The sequence below is a fragment of the Callithrix jacchus genome, chromosome 10, assembly GCF_049354715.1.
Source record: "Callithrix jacchus isolate 240 chromosome 10, calJac240_pri, whole genome shotgun sequence".
NCBI classification, from domain to species: Eukaryota; Metazoa; Chordata; class Mammalia; order Primates; family Cebidae; genus Callithrix; species Callithrix jacchus.
The window spans coordinates 116,039,928-116,058,169 of NC_133511.1; the positions used below are offsets into that span (position 1 = coordinate 116,039,928).

At 38.2% G+C, this 18,242-nt stretch overlaps 2 protein-coding genes across 8 annotated transcripts in view; one reads left to right on the plus strand and one right to left on the minus strand.

The window, feature by feature from the left end:
- LPXN (leupaxin) overlaps positions 1-5,766 on the minus strand; it is a 44,002-nt gene extending 38,236 nt beyond the window's left edge. For 3 of the 4 annotated variants that reach the window (XM_009008166.5, XM_002755307.7, XM_035262778.3), the window contains exon 1: positions 1,774-1,870. Coding sequence is in view for 2 of the 4 variants with exons in the window: in XM_002755307.7 (XP_002755353.1) it covers positions 1,774-1,786 (13 nt within the window). In the remaining 2 variants the exon portion in view is untranslated. Of the gene's footprint in view, positions 1-1,773; positions 1,871-4,370 lie in introns of those variants that run through there. The other variant, XM_035262777.3, reaches the window with a different exon arrangement.
- ZFP91 (ZFP91 zinc finger protein, atypical E3 ubiquitin ligase) overlaps positions 5,182-18,242 on the plus strand; it is a 44,441-nt gene continuing 31,380 nt past the window's right edge. For all 4 annotated transcript variants that reach the window (XM_054240910.2, XM_009008164.5, XM_054240911.2 and 1 more), the window contains exons 1-2: positions 5,182-5,685; positions 11,090-11,118. In XM_054240910.2, coding sequence (XP_054096885.2) covers positions 5,333-5,685; positions 11,090-11,118 — 382 coding nt within the window. In that variant the 5' untranslated portion in view covers positions 5,182-5,332. The remainder of the gene's footprint in view (positions 5,686-11,089; positions 11,119-18,242) is intronic.

Genomic DNA, 18,242 nt, shown 5'->3' on the forward strand with positions numbered 1-18,242 from the left:
ATGCCATTTCTCTGCCAGCAGGAAGAAAGGTCCACCCCAAGTCTCAAGGGTAGTTACTGGGCAGCTGACAATTTGAAGAAACTACTCAAGTGTAGCCATGAATAGCCTGTGGAGATATAGCCAACTGGATAATCTGTACAAATGTTAGCTTCCAGGCTACTTGCTTGGTACTTTCTGTATTTCTGGACAAGATTTACCTAACATCTAGCCTGCTCAGGAAATGCAAAACAATATAATATAATGTCAGTTAAATCTGAGTCACTTTGTTGGCCACAACACCAGAACTAACAAACTTCTAAAACAGAAGACCATCTTTTTGCTTAGTTTTGGTGTCAGGTGTTCCGGCAGTGACATTAATTAGTTCTTTTTTCTTAGTTTTCTCATCTTAAAAAGAAGTGGATATACCTCTGAAATACCTATTTCAGAGGGTTGCTGCAGACACTAAAATTATCAACATATGTAAAAATGTCTAGTTTTTCTTCAGTCACTAAGTATTAGTTTCCTTTTAAATTATTTGCCATGAAAGCCATTAGGTGTCCCCACTCCCCCTCCCCAACAACAACAAAAACAAAAAAGAAATAAAAAAAGGAAAAGAAAAAAAAAAAGGAAAGGGAAAAAAGGCCCTAGCCCTAGTGTAACTCAAGGAGAAATTCACATTCTTCACTCAGGGAGGATAAGAATTTGGATTCTACCCCAAGTCCAAAATAGAGACTAGCGTAGTATCAAGATAGACTCAACCTCCAAAGCAGTTTGGTATATACTAAACGCTACCTTTTTCTCTCCATTAACATCTCTTCCCTCCTGCTAATTTGCCCTTTATTTTTCCTCTGTTTCTCCAACTTTGAAATCACATGTCAATTTTTTTTAAGACAATGTAACAATAAGCAAGATATTTTTTGTCATTCTTTGCACTTTTGACATACCCCATCCGCAAACACACCCCAAACCAGGACACTGTGGAATTAATACAGCTTGGAGATTGGGTAAAGTTTAGTGACTCAGTGTTAGTTAAGATGCTGGCAACAGATGTTGGCAGAGGCTATGGAATGAGTCCCAAGAATGACAAACATTACACTACTCCAAAGGTTTGAAATCCAGGATCTCTCTGGATGGATAATGCGGCTAAGAGTTCCACTGCTGGTTTTAATTGCCTTGGAGTGGAAGGAGGTATCATATTTTCAGGCCATAGTAATCTCTTACTTTAGAATTCTTCTGAATAAAAAGCTTGGCAACAAAATCACTTGAGTTAGAGTGCTATGCCTTCTTGATTTAAGACGAAAACATGAAACAAATGAAACCACTCTGGCCTTTTTCCAACCTCTACAGATCCCTCATTCTTATACTTCGAGTCCATTTTTTTCTTCCTCATAACACCCCAACTCCTTTTCTGCTCTTTCTTTTCCTCCTCAAATCACATCTCTGCATTGCCTTGCTATTTGGCCACCCTATGATCTCCAGTGACCTTCATGGGGCAAAATGCTCATAATAAAACGACAATTTCAATCACAATCCAGTCCAGAAGTATTTGCCAAGAGTTTAGTCTGCGGTTAGCACCAAACTCTCCATTTTGCCACTGCAAACAGTGAACCCATAGTTCCCCAAAACAATCATAGTTCCTCATGCTTCCCTCTCAGCAGGGCTGAGGACAGAAGTGAAAATAAAATCTTCCATTACTACCCTGGGTCTAGCCAGAAGTATACCCCACTACACATGTAGATGGCAGCCAAGTCTTCACTCCCTCAGAGTTTCTGCTCCGAGAAGCTCCTCACTCACCTAACTCTTCCATTATCCTACATCCAAGATGCTCTTGTCTCACAGGCCGTGAGGAACAGCTTTAGCATGTGCTGAACAACAGGACCACAAAGGAACTGAATGAGACAGCAGAAGGCAGCCTCTATAACCCTTTTTGGTTCCTGTATTTGCTTAGCACTTCCTCTCTTTTGATTTGGTGAGGTTTTTTTTCTTTTCTTTTTTTTTTTTTTCATAGGTTACACAGTTTTATAAATGGGACTGACATAGAAAGGTAGATAGTAAGATTTGAGTTATGGTAGTGCATTGGCCAGGGTGATAGAGATTTAAAATTAATTTTGCAAAATTTGAGCACCTACTCTGTGCCAGGACTCATCTTGGAGTCATGGGAATGGCAGATTCATACTGTGTTTTTTCCAAGTGGAGGTACCCCACTCTAACTGAGCATCTACCTTTTTTTTTTCTGTGAAGCTGGGGAACCATGAAGGCATAGTCTTCTTCTTAAAATTTCCATTCAAATGGATTCCATCAGGTATCCATTCCATTTTGTTGTCTTAATGTACTTATTCAAAAATTATGCTTATCAGCTTTCCAGCACAGATTGTAAATCCTTAAAAGTAAGGCAGCAGTGGATTCATGCTTGGATTCTCGGGGCCTGGCTTACTCGGCAGTTCAAAATGCAAACATCTATGGGGGGCGGTCACAAAGAAGGAAGCCAGGTTTGATACCAGATATTAAACTGCATACATCTCAATTAAGCATAATCCTTGCCTAGATACATTACCTTATAGCAATTTCTCTGGAAAGTGACACTGAGGTTAACTCTTCACCGTTTTTACCACTACGATTTTATTCACCTTTAATGAAACATTTACAAAAAGCGTACTATAAAAAGGAACCATCCTGTTAAATAATTCTGTTAAATAGATTTTATCCCCGTTTTTACCAATGGTGAAATACGTTCATGCAATAGTAACTTGCTAAGATAATTAATTGGTAGCTTTGCTACCATAATCACAGATTTCAAAGTCTGTGATCTTTCCTCTAAAACACAGTGCTTTATTTTTTATTTTTTTTTTAGAGACAAACTCTCACTCTCTCTGTCACCCAGGCTGGTGTGGAATGGTGCCATCATTCATAGCTCAGTGTAACCTCCAACTAGAACGCCTGGACTCAAGCGATCTACCCTTTTCAGCTTCTGGAGTAGCTAGGATGGCAGGTGCATGCCATCACGCCACTAGGTTAGCTTAGGAACTTTATTTTCAAATTAAAAAAAAATTTTTTTTTTTTAGAGAGGGCGGTCTCCCTATGTTGTCCAGGCTGGTCTGGAAGCTCTGGGCTCAAGGGATCCTCCCACTTTTGCATCCCCAAGCGCTGGAATTTCGGGAGTGAGCTACCACATCCAGCCCACTGGGGCCTTTTTTTTTTTTTTTTTTTTGAAATAATTCATTCTCCATTCCACTGTCTGTAAATTTTTTAAAAGGGGATTTCGCCTCTGTATTACTTTGGGCATCCATTGGATGTCAGTACTGTTCCTTCCAAAAGTCTGCTCACTGCAAACTCAATCTGAAAAAATTTCCATTGACACTATGCCAAACAATTATTACAACTGAAAATGACATTAGTCATATGAAAGGACAAAATACTCAGTAGAGAATATAAAACATTTGTCCAAATATGAAGTGGCATCTGAGTCAAAATACTGGAAGGAAAAATGTACTTCAGCACTTGTCCACAGTTTAACTGAATGATTAATATGAAATTTAGAATTGGATCCCCAGATTTTGATTCCATCTTCTTTCTTCTGGGGATTTTAGCCCTGGATGCTTTATTTTCCAGGGGTAAAGAGTGTTCTTGAGAATCGTTCCCTGATTGTAATGGATGAACGGAAGAAAGAAATGGGAGAGGCCCACTGCATCACCAACTGCAACGGAAACACTCTTTGATGAATCAGGAAGATAAATTAACGGCACACGCCAGTGGGCAGAAAAGTAACTTCTGATAAAGTTGCTATTGTATAAACAGATGGTTTCCAGCCGCAGAGCTTAAGAGAAGTTCAACTTATTCGTGTAGGTCACGAGAGTCACGTCGTGGTAACAACCTTTTCTGCCTCCCTCCAGGTCAGGCGCCGCAGCCAAGTTAAGCAACTGACGCCAACTCCTAGGTGCCCGAACAAGGTCTAAGTAGAAAAGCAACTTTACAATTCGTTTCGAAAATTTTATTAAGAGCCAACTGAGTAGTGAGCCTTCTGCCAGGGTCCCGAGGACCCCAGGGAACTACATTCAGCGCTTGACCTCCAGGAGTTCACAGGGACTCATACACAGGACGAGATCAATACTGTAGATGTGAACGCTAGCTAGCCAGTCCCAGAGGAGGTGTCATCTGACCAAACCAACATTAAGTTTGGGCAATTAGGCAGCCATCCGGAGAAAGCTACGCCAACGCCTAGATAAAAAGTAAGAAAAAGTAAAAAAAAAAAAAAAAAAAAACCCTCCCATCGGACTAGCAATTGGCTCAACACTTGAGCCCGGATGTACAGCAGGCGTCGCGACCTAACCCGGAAACACTGCCTCCTTAAAAATTAAAAAAAAAGTAAACTCAGACTGCAGAAAGTAAACTACCTTTCCCGGCGTGAATCAGTCAGAACCTCCCAGCATCCTCTCCACCTCTGGTTTCCCATCTGTTTTCCTAAAGCCTAGGCGAAATAGGACTTCATCTCCCACAATGCCCTTGGTTAAGTTACTATGCGCATGCGCCAGGAGGCGGGCTCTCGTTGCCCCCACAACCCCGCCTTCGTTCTACCGCCGCCATTTTTTCAGAGACTTTCATCCGGCAACCGACGGGGCTTTTTTTCTTAAAGGAGAAGCGACAGCTCAAAATACTACCCCCTTATCCCCGCAAGATCTGGCGCCGCTGGGGACAGAAAGGCCAGAGACACGAAATTGGGGTAGGGTGGAGGCGGAATAACGCCCAGGCTACTTCTGCGGCCTAAAGAAGGACAGAAAGAGCCCTTAGGGAGGCAGGTGCGCGCGCAGCCAGCCTGGGGTGTGCATGAGGCGGGGAAAGAGGTGCGATTTCTTCTCACCCGCCTCCCTCGCGAGATCTATCCCTCGTACTGCCCCTAGCGCGCATTGAACTCCGGAGGGGGGAAAAAGGTCACTTTGGGATTGTCGCGAGACACCGCCGTTTAACGGTGAGAACGGGTGCGCGGGGAAGGAAACCTCGCGCGCTCCCTTGTAGCCGTTTCCTGATTGGCTCTAGGAAGGGGTGGGGGGAGGGAACCTGCAACGTCGCTGCGTGTAAGACCGCGAGGGGCGGGGTGAGGAAGCCTGTCTTCCTCTCCGATTGGCTCTCTGAACGTCAGTAGCGGGCGCGCGCGCGCCGCCAGCAGTAGCGGTCCTTGAGTGGCAGGGGGAGGGGGGGGCGCCCTCCGAGCCGGGCGGAGGGGAGGGGGGAAAAGAGGAGCGCAGGGTGAGAGTGAGCCGGAGGCTTCGGGAGGCGAGGGGGCGGGGGGAGCAGCGCGGAGGCCGCCGCCTCCCCCTCCGCCGCCTGGGAGTAGGGGGTGGGGGACGGACAAGCCCCGATGCCGGGGGAGACGGAAGAGCCGAGACCCCCGGAGCAGCAGGATCAGGAAGGGGGAGAGGCGGCGGCGGGCAAGGAGGCTCCGGAGGAGCCCCAACAACGGTCCCCTGAGGCGGCCGCGGCGGCGCCTGCAGGGACCACTAGCAGCCGTGTGCTGAGGGGAGGTCGGGACCGAGGCCGGGCCGCTGCGGCCGCCGCCGCCGCCGCTGCCGCTGTGTCCCGCCGGAGGAAGGCCGAGTATCCCCGCCGGCGGAGGAGCAGCCCCAGCGCCAGGCCTCCCGACGTCCCCGGGCAGCAGCCTCAGGCCGCGAAGTCCCCGTCTCCAGTTCAGGGCAAGAAGAGTCCGCGACTTCTGTGAGTAACAGTCTTTCAGGCGGTGGGAAAGACCCCCCTCAGTCCGTACGCAACCCTCTCGGCTCCCGTAGCGCCAGCTCCACGTGACATCCTGCCTGCTCTGCCCCCTGCCGGTTCCGCACGCCAGATGTCACCCGGTTTCCCCGGGAGCCTCCATCCCTCCTCTCTGCGCTACCCTCCCCTCGCCCCCGTACCCTAGCCTGTCGGGCTGCTTCCCCACTACCCGAAATCATCCTGGGATACACTCCTGCGCTCGCTAGTGACCCACCTCTTCCCTGCCGCCCCAGGCCCATCTCTCTGGCATCTGCACCCCCTTTGTCAACCTATTCCTTTCCCTTAGGCGGCTCTCCAGTATTACATCACTTGCCCGTTAGGAAATCCACAGCCCTATCATAGACGTCAAAAATGTGCCCCCCTCTTCGCGTTAGCCCAAGAGCCAGCTGTACTAGTATGTTTATGTAGCTTTTTTTCGCTCTTCTAAATTTTCACAGCACCTTTCTTTGGAGAAATTACTTACGGTCAGGATAAAAACATGGTACTGCCACGATTTTAAGTCTTTCATATAAAATTATATAAGTATTCTTCAATGTTTGTTTTTACCAAGTGGCATATGTTTTATCTTTGTGTTTCGTATTTTTAAATGTAGGAACTTCATCCTTAAAATTAGTATCATCTGAAAGAAATTCCTTTATTACCTAGAGGTAATAGAGGTAACAGGAACAGGTGGCTAGGAGCATTGCTTTAAATTGTTTGTTAATATAATACTCACATGTGAAGAATACTGAAGCACACAAGTTTGTAAATTCTAGATAATCACATTAACTATTGAATTCATACTGAAAGCATTATTGGTGACCTTTGTCTTTTGAGTGAAAACAAACGGGTAAAAACAGAGAAAATTGGAGTGAGGGGGAGTCAGTTTTAAGTGTTCCCTTTTCTCCAGTAGAGTTAGTGCCAAGGTTTGGCTGACACTAGGGCTAATAGGTTTAAACTTGAAACAGAACTGGTCCAAAATTAAGAGGTAAGTCTGTGTGCATGCTTGCCTTAGAAGGCTTTCAGAAAGAGGAATAAAATTCAGAGGTAATCATATTGTGGTATTAGATTTGCTTTCAAATTTTTGAATGTCAACTAAGTAAACATAATTTAGAGAATTTATTGTAAAAACTGCAAGTCCGTCAACAGCAAAAATCTGTACTTACAGATTCAGCTGCAATTAGAATTCTAATTGCGCTAGATGCATTTCGTCTTACAAAAATTTTATAGTTCTATATTTGTTTAATCTTATAAATTTGAAAAGATACATGTATATCATTGGCCTCATTTGGATATGAATTCCTTGAGCAAACTCCTTAACCTACTCATGCTTTAGTTTCCTTAACTATAGAGGGTAGTCTCTACAAGGTGAGTTTTTGAGAATTAAATACAGCAGGTGAAGCACTAGATACGGTGCCTGTTACATAGTAAATTGTACAAGTTGCCGTTTTCAGTAATGTTGGGATGGTGGAGCAGTGAGTGGTTTGTAGTGATGTTTTTTATGTAAATTATGCAAAATATGATTTTTTTCATTTTACTGTACATAGAGAAGGTAATACTTAAAATATCTTTAAAATTTCCTTTTATTCTCACCTACCACTTGAAAGTTAAATATACCTATATCTCAAGATAATTATATCTAAAATAGTACCTGCTGTTTAATTTTTTTTTTTTGAGATGGGAGTCCTGCTCCCTCTCTCAGGCTGGAGTGCAGTGGTGCGATCTCGGCTCACTACAGCCTCTGCCCCCGGGATACAGACAATTCTCTTGCCTCAGCCTCCCGAGTAGCTGGCATTACAGGTGCCCGCCACCAAGCCCGGCTAATTTTTGTAATGTTAGTAGAGATGAAGTTTCACCATATTGGCCAGGTTAGTCTCAAACTTTTGACCTCAGGTGATCCACCCACCTCGGCCTCCCAAAGGGCTAGGATTACAGGCGTGAGCCACCATACCCGGCATGCTTTTTAATTTTTTAAGGAAAAATAATTTTTTATTTGTTACAGTAGTTTTACCTGCTGTCATGATTTATTTTTACCCTAACTCTTGGCAACAAAGTACTAGTGACGCTAAATGTTACTGTCGTAATTGGATGAAGATGACTTAATTAAATGTCTTCATTTTTTCTGCACAGTATTCCTTGTTGGGAGGAAGAAATAAGTCTAAATTCTTAGTGCCCCCCCAATCCAATATCATAAAAAATAGTAGTGACAGTGGTATTATTCTTTCAGCCCCCAAATTATCCCTTGACTGTGTTTTTGATCAGGTTGTTAAACAAGTTTTCATCATAATAGTTTTTTTTTTTTTTTTTAACACATTTTTGCCTTGCTTCATAATCTGGAAATCAAAGGAATGCTAAAGCATTTTAGCTTGGCAAACTTGTTTGATCAGTAACTGAACCTGGTACTATGCTGAACTAGGGGGTAGAAAGAAAAATGAGACATGGCCCTCGTCTTCAAGGACCTCGCAGTGTAAGGGAAAGTTGCATTATTGGTGGAGATTTGTCAAATGTATGCATGGCATAAAAATTTTCAGTCTTAAAATTCATTTTAAGACTTAGTTTTTTCTACTTAATTTAATCCTTTAAGATATTTTGAGAGCTTTTGAGTCCAAACCCTGGTCTAGTATCTCTTGACTTTTGATTCTTTTCTATTTTCAAAATGACATTTTGACTATTTTAAAAAGGTTTATTCTGTATTATTTGTTCACTCTCGTTCTTTTTTCATATCCCAGCTTTTCCCCCTATAAAATCTTAGTAATCAGTTGTTTAATCCACATTGGATTCCATTAATTAAAGTGATAGTAAAGTATGTCATAGTTGAAAAGATCAAGAAATAGATAGATTTCAATTGGTTGAAACCTCTGTTCCCACTGAAAGGCAAAATAATAGAATGGATAAAGCATTGGATTTTAGTCAGAAAGTTTTATGTTCCAGCTTTGTACTGTGCAGTAAGTGACCTTGAGCAAGTCACTTAACCTCTTTAGATGTGCTTCATTTATAATTGATATTTTATGGTTTTGTGAGATGAGCTTTTTAGTTTGATATTTAGCTTACAGTTCTTATAATCTAGTGTTTATGACAACTTCTTTTCACAATGAAATATTTGGGGGTGATTGGGAAGAAGTTATTTGTGGATGGAGGAGAAATAAATTTTTCATAGTATGTACTTAAGAGAAAGTTAAATGCTAGAATGATAAATTGAAGAACAGAAAGGAGGAAAAATAAACGGAATTTGAAGAAAGTTTATGTATCCATACTAAGAATAAGATTGATCATTTGCTGTATTTTAGCCAGTAAATTACAGTTATTTCAAGTGCCCGTTTATATGCTCTTTAAGTTTTGAAATAAATACACTCTACAAGAAATCTAGTAGCATTAGTATAGTATAGCATTAAACAATTTTTAAGACTAGGTTAAAATGCATGAGGCTTCATTTCATTCTTACATATAATAGTCCTTCGTTTATCCTATATATTTCAGAACTTAAAACTAGTGACAAATGCTCTTTAAAAATTCTAATTTTGCTGTTGAGTAACCATATTAGCAAATACTGAGTATTTTTAGATATCTTCCTTCAGATTCCGATTAAATAAAGTATTTTTATTTTCTGGTGTGTGAAATTCCATTTTTTTGTATATTTTCTTGCTAAAATTAAAACTAATAAACCTTTAGGTGACCTTGCTATTTCCCTTTTGAAGGTCATGGATAGTGAGGATGAAGAAGTGGTAATTTTCTGAATTGGAAAAACTTACAGCCCGTTACAGAAGCCTTCAGTTGTATAAGACTGAAATCCTGAGTGATGAGGACATTAGAGTAATCAGTATGATGATAGTAACATTGAACTAACTTTAAAGGTTTTGGGGAAAGTTTGTTATATAATTTTTCAAAAAGTTAGCAGTTATTTTTGCAGTTAAGATAGGATGATGAGCAGTTACAGTGTGTTAATTGGGACATGGGTAATATGATTTAAAATAAAATTATAATACTAGTCTTTTTTTGAAAAAGGTATGGAACAATGATAGCTATTCTCTAAGTAGAGTAGATTTTTGTATTATACTGTGGCTTCTGTATTTGCCTGGGTATTCATTTATAACATTGTAACATAGTAGATTCTTTACTATATTAGGTTTACTTTTGGAAGGAGCAACAACAAAAAAACATTGTACTGTTGAGAGATACTCTGTGGTATCTATATGATAAACATTCAGGACCTGTTGACTTTTGAATTTTAGTAGTAAGTATAGGGAAGTTTATTATACTGTCCTTACCGGTTATATATAAGAGAAATTTTCTCAGATTAAAAACCTGGGAATATATCTGATTTTTGTTGTTGTTGTTTGGGGTTTTAAAAAAAATCTTTAGGCTATAATAATTTTTAAGCTCTTCACTGTTGCTTTTTAATTTGTAAAGTGCAAGTTATATTTACTTGTGAGGTTTATCTGTGGTCTTTTTATAAGTAGGTTTTGATTTGGGATTTTAGGGCCTTTTGAAAAGTTAATTAAGTTTTTATTATTAAAATACACTAGTAGGGAAAATAATATAATGAAACCGCAGTATTTATCACTTAGATTCAATAGTTATTGAGATTTTGCCGGCCGGGCGTGGTGGCTCACGCCTGTAATCCCAGCACTTTGGGAGGCCGAGGCCAGCAGATCACGAGGTCAAGAGATTGAGACCATCCTGGCCATGGTGAAACCCATCTCTACTAAAAATACAAAGATTAACCCGAGCATGGTGGCACGTGCCTGTGTTCCCAGCTACTCGGGAGGGTAAGGTGGAAGAATGGCTTGAACCAAGGCGGAGGTGGCAGTGAGCCAAGATTGCGCCACTGCACTCCAGCCTGGTGACAGGTCCGTATCAAAAAAAAAAAAAGGAGAGATTTTGCTATGCTTGCTATGTCTATTCCCTGTTTTGGCAGAAGTATTTTAAAGCACATCCCAAACATTGTCGTTTCATCTCTAGTTAGTACATTTATGTAAAATAAGAACATTTTCTTATATAACCACTTAATATAAAAATATTAGTAATATTTTCTTTGTATCAATATCTTAGTTAAAAACAACTGTTTTGAATGATATTCTAGCTCTGTGCTATCAGTTGTGATAGCCACATGTGGCTATTTAAATTTAGATTAATCAAAATAAAAAATACATTTTCACAATTACATGAACTGTTTCAAGTGCTCAGTAGCCACATGCAAGTACCATATTGGACCATGCAGATATGCTTCCATCACTGATGAAAATTCTGTTGGACAACACCGGTCCTGATGCTTTCTTTATCACTTTTAAGGTGAACCTGAAAGAGATAAATATTTATATTTTCAGAAAATGTGCAAGATTGCTCATTAATGTTTGATTCTTATTTCTTTCAGATGTATAGAAAAAGTAACAACTGATAAAGGTAAGACTTGGTCATTCATACCTCTAGTGTACATTACGTTGATTATTTTATAATCTGTTAGAAAGCCTCATGATTCAAATTAGTTCTCATTTAAAAGTAATTTTTATTTGGTAAAAAAATTACTGCGGTTGTTAGAATAGAATCTATTTAGATGACAGCAATTTCGGACAATAGAGTATATTGGCATTATTTAGAAACCTAATGACAAATCAGATTGTTTGATAGTAATTTATTATAATTTTTTAAGCCTTTTTCTGTTTTTAATGAAATAGCAGACTGGAATGATACACAGGCTACAGAGTGAAGTGAAGGCAAAAATCTTTATGCTAGTGTAGACCCAGATTATTATTGCAGAGTGAAGAATGCTGAGTGTTCTAAGAATTCAGCCTGGTGAATAATTAAATTAGGTCAATATTAGGTCATTTTTCTTTAAATTTGAATGCATATTAGATGTATGTATTAAATATAGTTTTCTGTTTTCCTAGGTTATGATGGGAAGCTAATGTTCAGTTTTCAATACCTTTTAAAATACTTGATTCTGACTTTATAGATTAGGTTATTAAAATTGTCTTAACATGTTGGACCAGTTGCTTATTCATTTCATTTTTGTTCCTTGATGTTAAATTGAAACACATAATATCCTCCTTAAAACTGTAACAAGCATGCTTTTAGGCACATTTCATTTATTGTGTGTGATCTTTCTTCACCCAGTCCTGACACAGTTTCCAAACTCCTGGAATCCACTTAATATCTGAGAGTTGACTGGTTAGTTTTTAAGGTCTACTTATAGCCTGCTACTGTTTCTATAAAAGAATATATGTGTATGCATTTTATAAATCAATATGTGTATAATACGTGCATGAGATTCTTAAGGTTTTTCTGTTCTTCATCAAGAATTATTCAAGAACATATAAGGCAAGTTTAAAGCCTGGATTTTGTGCTATGTGGAAGAATGATAGTGTAATTAAGAACCAATAACTTGAATTGGTGGTGGCTGCTTTGTAAATAAGTAGGTTTCAATGCTGAGGTTTCTTGTTTCTCTGAATTTTGGAATCTTAGGCTAATATTTCATAGTATACCAGGAAGAAGTTTCTCATACCTGGAACTTTTTTTTTATGTCAAAAGCTTTGCATGATTATTTTGTCTAGCAAGTTTTTTATTTCTGTTGTTGGTGCTTAGAAAATAGGTTATGTCTGCCAAAAATGGAAAGTTTCACATTCCTTATTCAGAGATCAATTTGGAGATTTTATAATGTGAAGAAAACGTAATGACAGGTAACAAGTCTAAAGCATTCTGATTAAAACAAAAAGCAGCCTTTGTCAAGAGCTGAAATTACCTTATATGTCCAGAGAATGGCTGCCTTGAGGCAAACTTGAAGTAGGTGGAAATTTTGAGCCCATTTTGGGGAGAGAAGTAGTTAACCTCTGTGTAGATGGGTTTTGTTTTTTTTTTTTTAGCTTATTAAGTAGAGACAGTGTTTAGCCAGGCTGGTCTTGAGCTCCTGGCCTCAAGTGATCTGCCTGCCTCATGTGTAGATGTCTTAAACTAGAAGTTGACATACTGGCATGTTTCATGGTTGTGCAGCTGTGGAGAGATTAAAACTACATTCTGGATAATTTGATCCAAAAATCAGTCCCACTTTAATCTACTGTTTAAAGACCCTGGATCTAGATACTCTGAAATGCCAATCTTCATCTCTGTTCGTTTACCTGTTAAGATAGCTGTTCAGCTCTAAGAACAGTACATAGGTATATAAGAACTGTAACTTAAATTCATATAAGATGAATGAAGAAAGAAATGGAGGCTCGGGTAGTCACTTTTTCCTGTTCTGTTTAGTATTTAAAATTCACCTTATTTCTCTTCTTCTGGTCATTAAACTTCTCAGTTATTCTCCTATTCTGGAATAGTCCTTAGGTTCAGTCTGCTAAATTTTAACTGGAATAACTCATGCTTATTTCAAAAGTTAAGGGTTTTTCAAAACTTTAAACAGGTTTTAGTTTTTAGAGGTATGACTTGCCCTCTGTTGTATTAATGTTGAAAAGATGTCTTCAGGATTGTTTTTGCTCTTATTTACTCAAACCATCTAGAGATTGTATGCCTTCCTTGAGTTGAAGAGAAGAACCTATAACTTACATATAAACAATATTGCACACACAGAGTATGCAACTTTCCATGTTTTTTAAATTAAGTTGCAAAGTGCTACATTCACTTTTTTCAAACTGAAATAATAACAAACATCAATATTAGTTTCTGGTTTTGCTACCCTTTTTTAACCCTGATTGTTATGTAGAACAAATGAAAAGCTACTGTGCTAAAATGTTGTTAATTAATGCATTCAACAAGTAATTGTTTAGCATCCCCTATGTGTCTGGCGCTATTCTAGGCACTAGATTATACTGGTAATCAAATACATGAAATGAAAAGAGTGTAGTAATGTTTGATGAAGTTGGAGTTGGGAAAACTAAGTTTAAACGAAGTGATAAGGGAAGACCTTTTGGAGGTGACATTTGAAGTTACACCTGAAAATGCAGATAGTTAATTTGGACAAGGAGCATTCCACACAGAAGTTAAAAAGGAAAAAAAAAAAGCTTCAAACTTGAAAGCTTAGTTTACCATTGCCAGAGGATTATCTTCTTCATTGTGGAGTTTTCAAGAGTGTTGGCTGAAATTTTAAGGGATGGAGGCCTAGTTCCTTTTTAACGTGGCTTTATGTTTTGTTTCTCTGTTTTTTTGAACCAGTGTTATACTTAGGATTATAAAGTAAAAGAATGGTCTACCTACACCTAATTTTTAGTTATCCCAGTGTTAATTTATTTCACTTTCTAACCTTTGATTAGATATATTGTGAAGCCTGATTGTTTTTTGCTTCCATCCGTTGTGTCCTTAATGATGAATAATAGTTAAAACTGCCATCAAGATAAAACATCATAAAAACGGAGACTGGAATACTTTATTAAAATATGTCTTAAATGTTTAATGGAATGATAATAAATGCTGCAGAATCAAGTAGATGTGGACAGTGCTTAAGTCATTATTAGATAGGTTATTAATTGCAGAACTTTTTAGAAACACTGATTTTTGAGTTATGCACAGTGTAAATACCAACAATTTCGCAGTGATTACCGAACCTATTTGACTTATAAGACCCCCTTTTTAAAGAACATTTCATAGAACTGGAGTTTAATAGAAAGCATGCTTGGAAATACTGCATGCTTGAAAATTTGATTGTGTAAGACTCTGGACTTCAACCTTTTATTCAAAATCATTTTACTCTTTTCAGTTGCTCTTCTGAAACCGTGATGTTTGACAGCGATTACTCAGAGTTTCTGACTTATGTGTAGTCAGCGGAAAAGAAAAAAAGTCATCAAATTCATAATAGATCTAGGCATTTACTTAGATTATTTGGAGCTTTAACTGTTAAGTATTCACCTTATCTAGTTTATCATAATCAGCATACTATCTAGAATTATTACTAAAATATTAGTTTATTTTTATTTTTTTTCCTCCTGTCTGGATGACATCTGCAGTGTTTTTTCTTACATTGATTTAGTCTAATTTATAGATTATGCCTCTGTGCTCCATTTTTAAAAATTAGAATTAATTTATTATTAACAGTTTTCTTAGATTTCAATGGAGTTTTCTTTTACCTGTATTGAAATGTCTTTGATTATCTTATCCTCTCAAATCAGTCTCTTGCATCCTGTTCATCTTGGCCTCTTGTCAGCTTGCAACCCCAACATAATATTGACGTTTCTACTTCCTTTACAGATGGGTCTCTTTTATAGTATACTTTTTTGTTGGTTTTTCTTTCTTTCTAGTTTAAAGAATATTTTTATTATTTCTGAAAATATAGAAGACACATTTTTATGCTTTTTTTCCTAGTCCAGTGAGAAAATCTAACTTTTGTAATTCTTACCATTGTATACAGAAGGCAGATACGAGGATATACTGCAAACATTGTCTTGACAATTCTTTCTTGAAAGATTTTAAATCTTCTTGCTAATGACCTAGTTTTTTTAGTCAAAATAAAATGTTATAGGTTTTGAGTAGAAAACAGTTCTGGAAGGAAAATCTGTAGGTGAGAAAGGGAGTGTATAACCCCAGTCTTAACCCTCAGATTTTTTGTTGTTTACTTTTGAGACAGGGTCTCACTCTGTTGCCCAGGCTGGAGTGCAGTGGTATGATCATGGCTCACTGCTGTATTGATCTCCTGGGATCAAGCCGTCCTCCTGCCTCAGCCTCCCAAGTAGCTGGGACTACAGAAGTGTGTCACCATACCCAGCTAATTGTTTTTAATTTTTTTTTTGTAGAGACAAGGTCTCATTGTGTTGCCTAGTCTGGTCTGGAACTCCTGGGCTCAAGCAGTCCTCTTGCCTTGGCCTCCCGAAGTGCTGGAATTTATAGGCATGAGCCACTGCGCTGGCCTGTTAGTTTTAACTGAAATATTCTCCTGTACAAATTAAATGATACTGTTCTAAATTTAAATGTAAGTTAAAAACAACAACAACAATAAACTGAGATTGGCTAATATTTCAAAGCTGACTTTACTAATTATTTATGGAAAACAAAGTACAGCTAATGATAGAAATACACAGAAGAGTTCAGAAACTCAAGTTTCTGATAATATAGTAATGTTCAAGTCTCAAAGGCTAAATACATTAGATAGGCATTTTTATTTGTCCTTTTCTTCTGATCCTTTATCTTAAGGTAGCAGTAACTAAATTATTTGTCTTAGTATGAGAATAATTTACTCAGACATCTTGTTCTGTGTTGGATATGACCTAGAACCTTTAACTCATTTTGCTAGTTCAGACATCCACACCTCCTTTGGTTCTTCCTTTCTATTGTTAATTCCCTACAAATAGATACATGTCACTTATCATATTGTAGATTGTGATGTAGGCTTAAAAAGCCTTGATCATCAGCTTTTAGTTATGTGATTGTCTATCAGGTAAATGAATCATAACTTTACAATATTTGTCTGTTACAGTTCAACGTGAAGCCATCTTCGACACAGTTACAGTTTATTCTGTTATATTTGTTATTTTACATTGAGATCCCTTTTCCTGCCAAGACCACTTGAGAGTTAGAGCAGAATGCCTTGATAGAAGAAAACTGAAGCAGAAGAAACTTAAAATCCTTGGTGGGGAAACCCATATTCAGCCAGTATAAATCTTAAAAGCCTTTAAGAGAGACTTGTCTCTCTGTGAGGGCATAACCAATCCTCACTTTGAGATGACCCCAAGTAAACCACTTTTCTGACAAAAAGGAATTGCCGCCAACTCTTAAGTTCAAGAAGGAAGATGCTTCTCTGAATTTAAACCAGCCAGATTAATCTAATGCTATCCAGGCAAAGCCTTCTTTAGCTTCATAACAAAACCATCTAAAAACTTAGTGACTTAAAACGCAGCAATTTATTATTTATAGGTTAGGCCGTTCCCCGCTCCTCGTTGGTCATTCAGTTCAGACTTGTTTTATATTATGGTGGTTGCAGGGCAGTGTTCCACAATGCTGAAGGCATTAACTGCAAGCTGTCCTGAAACCATCCCCATAGTATAAAAGATAGTTTAACAAAAATCAATCGTATTTCTATATATTAGCAACAAACAATAGAAAACTAAAGTTATAAAACCAAAAATTGATGTTAGTATTTACAACCCCATAAACAAGATATACTATACTGCTCCATTACTTAGGTCTTTAATTTCACTCAGCAGTGTTTTTATACTTTTCAGTATACAGGTCTTTAAAATTTTTATCCAATTCATCCTCAAGTATTTAATATTTTTTGATGATATTAGCTTAGATTAATCGGGATTCTCACTGTGTTTAAGAGTGGGATTGATTTTTTTTAAGAAAGAAGAGGTGACTGGATGCTTTGTGGATATGCAGCCATGGCTGTTACACATTTATATTCTATTATTTAACCATTACCTATTTAAAGGACATTTGATACTTGTTTTTGTTTTTTTTTTCCCCTGAGGTTACAGGTGATTTTTAGTGAAATTCTATTCAAATATACTATACATATACAGAAATGCACGTATTATAAGTGAGCAGACTGTGACTATTCCCGAGGTGTGTCCAATCATGTAACTATTACTGAGCTGAAGAAATAAAGCATAATCGGTATTTTGGAAACACCCTTATGCCCCTTCAAGTCAGCTGCCTCCACGTGTAACCACCATTTTGACCTAAATAGCAGAAATTACTTTTGCCAATTTTTAAATTTTACATAAATGGAATAATACAGCAGGCACTCTTTTGTATCTGACTTATCGTCATTTTGTGACAAGTGTTGTGTTTGTCATAGATGGTAGATGGTTAATTTTAGTTGCTGTATAGTGTTCCATTGTGGGAATATACTACAGTTTATTCTACCGTTGATGGACATTTGGGTAGTTTTCAGTTGTTAGTCTTTATGACTAGCACTGTGATGCATATTTTTAAAATACAGTGTTATTGGGTATAATTTATATATTATAAAATTAGTGAGTTTCAAATGTACAATTTGTTGATCTGGGTACATTTATGAATTGCACACCTATCATCACAATACAGTTTTAGAACTTGTTCTTCACTCTAATTATGTCCTTCATGTCTGTTGATAGTTAATCATTATTTTTACCCTCCACCCTAGGCAACTAGTGATTACTTTCTGTCTGTATAGATTTGTTTTTTTCTGGACATTTTGTGTAAATGGATTCAGGCATACAGTTTGTTTATATATAGGAAGCATTGCATGCAGGTAAGACATATTTGTATCCAGAATCTATTCCAGTAAGGACAAAGCATTGCCACTTCATGGTGGAAGTGGCCCATTGTAGTGAACCTTGTCCCTGATGAGCTGACTGATCACCCCAGGGAATGGTGCTATATCAGGGACTTGGTGTTGGTCTCTGTTGCTGGCACATTGGGCACTTAACAGTGGCTATAGCCAGGTCAGCCTTGGTACAACTCACTCTGGATTTGGTTTTCAGCAGTCTTAGATCTGCAGCTATAGTAGTATTTTCAGGGAAGACATAGAAATCTTGAGGTCATTTTTGTGGTTGATACCCAGCTTGAGCTGGGTATTTGAACCCCTGAGCACATTCTTTTTTATTTTTTTTGAGAGGGAGTTTCAC